The 6,000-nt window shown below is 48.7% G+C and overlaps 1 protein-coding gene across 1 annotated transcript in view; it reads left to right on the top strand.

Moving 5' to 3' along the window:
* The first annotated feature begins 1,662 nt into the window (after positions 1–1,662).
* Tcerg1l (transcription elongation regulator 1 like) overlaps positions 1,663–6,000 on the top strand; it is a 200,177-nt gene continuing 195,839 nt past the window's right edge. The window contains exons 1-3 of the mRNA XM_038317579.1: positions 1,663–1,992; positions 4,097–4,243; positions 4,965–5,145. Coding sequence (XP_038173507.1) covers positions 1,663–1,992; positions 4,097–4,243; positions 4,965–5,145 — 658 coding nt within the window. The remainder of the gene's footprint in view (positions 1,993–4,096; positions 4,244–4,964; positions 5,146–6,000) is intronic.

Genomic DNA, 6,000 nt, shown 5'->3' with positions numbered 1-6,000 from the left:
GAGACCAAAATGGCCACACAGCATCACTTGTGTGCATAAAGAGACATATGAGAGCGGGCTCCAGTGGATGATACCGGTGCTCTAATCTGCAAAGCTTTGGGGTTGCGCGTGGGAAATACTCTTGTCAGTACTTTGGCATCAAAGAAAGAGAAAAACCCGCTAATTGTAAGTGGTTCGGGTGGAGAAAAGTAGTGCCAGCTATGTAAATCAGCATATGCTGAGATCTAAAAGAAACCATGCCAGGCCAGGAGGAAGTTAGGCAAACCAAGAGGATGAGGAAGCAACCCAGAAACTGATCGGAAGTACTTTGGTGCTTCTGTTTCTACCAGGAGGGGCTGCTAAGGAGGTGAGGAATGTTGAGTAGTGCCTGACCTAGGAGTGAGTGCCTTTGGGTGTAGCTGGGTGTGCTGCACTCCCACCCAGGTCAGGCCCGCTTCCTAGGCAAGCTCTTTACTGCACAGATCCTTCTTGGTACTTGAAAGTTTGGTCAAGTGCTTCTAAGCAGGGCTGGATCTTACAGATGGATGCCAAGGGTTTAGGGTTCATTAGCATGTGGAAATCTGTGCCTCGCTGTCTGCACAGCCCAGAGCTGGACTGGGGCTGGAATTCGCTACCAACTAATGTCAGAGAATCTCAAGCAGGACACCTGGTTGGCAACCAGTTCTCTGCTCAAGCTGGGTCAGCACAGGGGCTAGGACCAGCGCCGCCTGGCGGATACTGCATGTGACCAGCGCGGAGCCAGGCTCCTTCAGCAGGCTTGGGCTGAGAGGGAGCAAGATTTCTGCATGCAGCGGCCAAACAGCTTGCGGCGATGCATGAAGGAGCTCAGTCCTGTGCCGGGAGGGATTAAAGAGACTTTACCGAGGTCGAGTCCTCTAGATGTGGAGACATCTTGTGCAAGGACCCCATGACCACTTGTCTTGAGCATTGCACCAGAGTGAGGGGAGAGGTTGGGTGTCCCAGGGTTAAAGCAGAGGCAGAGGAGGGCGCTGAAGCCAGCAGATATCAGGCGGGACGTTAGTCTCAGTACCCAAAATTCGGATTTCAGGGCACTGTGACCCTTTAAGGGACCTAGAAAAATATTTTCCATATTTAACCAAGAGAGAAATCGACCCGTGTCTAGAAGGGTCCCGGGCCCACCTGGCGTCAGCGTCTGAGTCTGGTATTCTCTCTGGGCCCTGCGCCTTAGACTCACTTTAAACCAAGTAGACCGCACCGGCTCCCCTAGCTCCGCGGGTGGCGGACCTGCCCGGCTCTGGCGTCTCCACCTCGGCTTCATCTTGCCATTAGGACCGCAGCGCTGAGCCTGGAGCCCTTAGCCCCGCTGTGCGCACCTTCGGCTAGAACTATAGGCTACAAGCAGCGACAACCGAGTGGGCTGGGGACTGCAGTAGAGGAATTGGGTTGGGCGCGCCCCTCCGTGCCTCGCGGTGTCACCGCCTCGGGGGTCCTAGGCTGGGGGCGGGGACTGGGGCCCCCGCTGGGCCCGGGGGCGGCGTAGGCAGAGAGGGCGCAGGCAGGAGGAGGGGCTCCCGTGCGGGGCAGGGGCGGAGCGAGCGGCCGCGCCGCGCAACCAAGTGAGTTCTCTCCGAAGCCCGCGCCGCCGCCGGCCCGCACCTCGGGCGCCCGCCGCCCCCGCCGCCGCCCGCGCGGGGGTGTAGGATGCTGGCGGGCGCCAGGCTCCAGCGGCGGCGGCGGCAGCTGCAGCAGCCTCAGCAGTCCCGGCGGCGGCAGCCTTTCCCGTGGCCGATGAATGCAGACCCGCCGCCACCGCCCTGGGTTTGGATGGTCCCTGGCTCCACCGGGCTGCTCCGGCTCGGCGCCGGGGTCGCGCCCCCGCCGGTGCTACTGGCTTCGGCGCAGCCCGCCGCCGCCCCGCTGCTTGCGCGGTTGCCGGGCTGGCCAGCCCCGGGCGAGCCCCTGCTGCCTCTGCTGCCGCTGCCCTCTGCGCCAGAACACGCCGTGCACCATTATCCCCTGCTCCCCGGACAGGTAACGTCCCGGCTCCGATCCCCACTCAGGCTCAGGATTATGGGTCCCTTCCTTCCCCCGGGCTGGTTTGGCGCTCCTCCCTTCCCAGGTGGTTTTGGGTTCTCCACACCATCAGGACGCAGCCTCGCAGTCATACATTGGCAAGAAAGTTCATGCTTCGACGTCCGGTTTTGTCTTGGCAGTGTTTTTATTTTATTATTATATTATTATTATTATTTTGATATTTATCCCCCCTGGCTTTTCATCAGAGCGGCTTAGACCCTGCATCCCTAGCAGGAGCCAGAGAGCCTGGACCCAACTTTCCCCCGGCGCCGGGCGCTGTCCAAAGCGCGGTGCTGAAGTCGCCGCCGCGTATCACAGCGCGGCAACCAACTATCGTGGCTGCCATCGCCTCGAAGTTAATACTTTTACAGTCTCCGCCAGACTAGAAAGCAAGCTGCGGATCAATAGCTATTTCTGATTCTGATCTGGTCCCCCTACTCCTTCACATAGATTCAAGGCAGGGCTTAAAAGAATTCCAGCCACGGAAGGCAGCCTGGAAATCCTGCCTTGAAAATGTTTTGGGGGTGGGGATTTCCTCTCCTGCCATTTGAATCCCCTTAAGCCAGATTCCACCTTAAAAGAGTTTGGCATGCAGAGCCTGGAACAGCAAAAAAAAAAAAAAAAAAAGTGACTATACCTTCGATTGATGGCGCGGTGGTGCGACCTTTCCTGGCTTTGGCCAAATTTATTGTTCACTATCTGTGCAAATGAGTTTGAATACAGGAATAGCATATATTGCATTCCGAAACTGACCTCATTAGCATATTCAAATAAGCGTCCGGTCACAATACTCCTTTTAATTAATTTTAACCCGGTACCACCTTGTGAATTTTTCTAGAAGACGTCATGAAACTTCCCCTAAGCTGTTCCTTGGACTTAACAATAATGATACGTGCCATACTGGGCATCCTATCTTGATGTGTGATGCACATCGTATTAGGCTTTATTGGATAAGCTCTGGTAGCTTTTGTCATGTTTAGGAGGGCTGTCATTTCAGAGTGTTACCACTAGAGGTACATAAGGTTGAAAACTGCCCCCTCCCAGCTCTTGTGTCCCCCCCTCCCCAATAAATTAAGAAAAAAAAATCTGGAAAATCTTAGCATTTGTCATTGGCATGTTTTCTGCTATTCACTATCTAAGTCAGGATAGCTAGAATCAGAAAGCCATTTTACACACAACAGAACAAGAAAACCCTTGTGCCTTTGAAGCAGCAGCCTCTGAGTGTTTCCCCACCCCCACCTTACTGGGGTGAAGAAGCGGGAGAGGGGGTTACTGGGTGACCTGTACTCAGCGTCTGTCCCTTCCTGTGCTGTCTGTCTGAGATCTTCAGGCAAGGAGTCCTTACATTTCCTTGGCTCTCCTATCTGTTTGTATTAATGAACCTTGAACCTTGAGAAAGTTACAATCTTAGCTCCTTAAGACAGTTTCAAATAGTAAATGAGATGGATGCCAATTGCCACGCTGATGGGGATGCCAGAGATCAGCTCTGTGCTCTCCATGAAGAGAGAATGGGAATTCAAAAGAAATGGTCCCAAAGCCAGCCTTTGCCCTTCCCGTCTGCCTAGGCCAGAAACTCATTTCTTTTTCTATTTTTTTTTATTATGTTAGTCGCCTGCATGAATAGAAGGGTTTCTGGTTTCTTTCCCCCCCACACACACACTCTCTTTTATTTCCCTTCCACCCCATCACCCCACCCCAATTCCTTTCCAAGATTCCTGACTTTATGCTTTGCTTCATGACCTACTTAGTTTTGCCAGGTTTCTGTGTAACCACTGGGCTGTAGAAGTTCCTCCCCAATATTGACAGATATCAAATTGATAATTTTATGATGATCCAGATGTGAAACTTTCACAAGTCTCTCTGTAATTTACAGATGTTCATGGTCTTTCTTGATTGGAAATTATATAATTTTATCATCAAATTTCTATGCTTAAATTCCTTTATCATAACATCCAGCATCTTTTGGTACAAAGCAGGCTAATGTCTCTCTCTCTCTCTCTCTCTCTCTCTCTCTCTCTCTCTCTCTCTCTCTCTCTCTCTCTCTCTCAATTTTGGGTCCCAGTGGCTGTTTGGTGGTCATTCTCCATCCATAGGACTATCCCCCTCCTCTGCTGTGGAGTTGGTGCCCCTTTTCCCACATGTCTGCCCTTCTGCTCTGCCACCTCCTGTTGGGAAAAGCTGGATAGACAAGAGGATGCCTAATTACAAGGTAAAAGTGCAAGCGATTTAATTGGATAAGTGGATCTTTTAATTGATAAGTCGCTGGGTATCACCATGTTAACGGAAAACATTACGCATTTTCTAATTGTAATAGATTGGCTATTTGAGTATAGAGAGGGCTCATCCTGGAACCAGACTGACCTGTTCAGAGACAGCAGCAGATAGGGATAATTTTGTCATGACTCAAACACTTGGGTTCTGTTGAAAAAGCAACAATTTCTGAATCAGAATTTTTTCAACTTTAAAATCTACAGCCATTGGCCAAAATCCACGCTTAAATATTACAAAATGCAAGTTTCACATTTTGAAAAGGAATTTATTCTCATGAGTTCTACTTTGTGTTTTCTCCTTTCTGATGGCTTATGAATTCAAGTGTTCTGAATATCATTTACTTACTTGAATATGAAAGATGGAATAACATATTAACTTGTTCTACCATCCAAAATGATCTCATCAGGTGATTCTTCAGTTTGTCACCTGGCTGTTGCACCGAACTAGCTAGGCTGGTAGTTGAAGATTAGCTGAATCTCAGCTAAAGGTCTTTCTCTGGTTTCTTATAGCAATCCCTTTCTTTAAGTTTTAAATTCACACTTTTATGGTTTGTCCAGTAGTATAACACCCACCAGTGGACCAGTGAACAATAGTATACACCTGTATATTCCACCAAGTGTTTTGTTTGTGAATGTTTTGTTTGCCTTTATTTTGGACAGATCTTTTTAAATAATTCCTTTGCTCTGGACTCAACGTGGATATATCCCGAGGAATCAGGACTCTTCCACAGCCATGAAAAACCTCATTTTCTGGCAAACCAAGTAACTCCATCTCTGTCTAGGCCAGCTCCTGCCTCCAGGCCACTCCCCACTGTGGTATTAGCAGCTCAACCAATATCAGGTCAGTCCCCAACTAACAGTGACAATGTGCCTGTCTGTGTGAGTCATACGTCAGCTTGAAAACAGTGTCATTTTCATGACACAATTCTCTTAGCAAGCTCTTTCAGGATGTATTGCACAGTGTGAGTCTTTCTAAAAATTTGAGTGTATCTGTTGTCATTCCTTCAGCTGTAGGGTCAATTTTGAAGATGAGGAGATAGCGGAGGGATTTGGACAGGAAAATATTGGCCAGGCTCTGTTTTTATAGCCATGTTTTCGGCTACTGGTTAGTGAGGACAACAGATGAACAGCTGTCACTAGCTAACAGTGTTGCTTGTTTAGGGTGCTGCATGCAAGGATGCTTGCGTGTTTGCCGGGCACAGGTGCATGCATAGTTTTTGTGGATTTTGTGAACTGGGAATTATCAATGGGGGCAGTGGTAGAGATGGATTATAAAACACTTTATTTGAATGATAGGCTTTGTTCTATCTTTGGAATCAAGTGACCCAAGAGAACATTTGTCCTGTAAAATAGCCACCCCCCCCCCCAAACAATCCCTGGATGAAATATTGCGTAATAAACCTGTATTGTAATAGGAGAATAAAATCATCTTATGAATTTTTAAATTGATTTTTTAAAATCACCTTAACATATGATCATATTACAAAAGCAAATGTTGCCGGTGCCAAAATTGTCTTGCAGCCCCTTCCATTATGGAATATTTTATGACTGCAGAATTACATTATCTTCCTGTAATTTCCTACCTACCAAGCTTATCTCAATATGTGTCTCTAAAATTTAGTAATAAGGAGCTGCTCCTGTGGATACCAACACCGGGGTAGGGGATGCATTTACTTTATTCTCTGTTTGGCTGCAT

Source organism: Arvicola amphibius, chromosome 1 (assembly GCF_903992535.2).
Source record: "Arvicola amphibius chromosome 1, mArvAmp1.2, whole genome shotgun sequence".
NCBI classification, from domain to species: domain Eukaryota; kingdom Metazoa; phylum Chordata; class Mammalia; order Rodentia; family Cricetidae; genus Arvicola; species Arvicola amphibius.
Note: the sequence above shows the minus strand (reverse complement) of the source record. Positions and strands in the feature narration are given on the sequence as shown.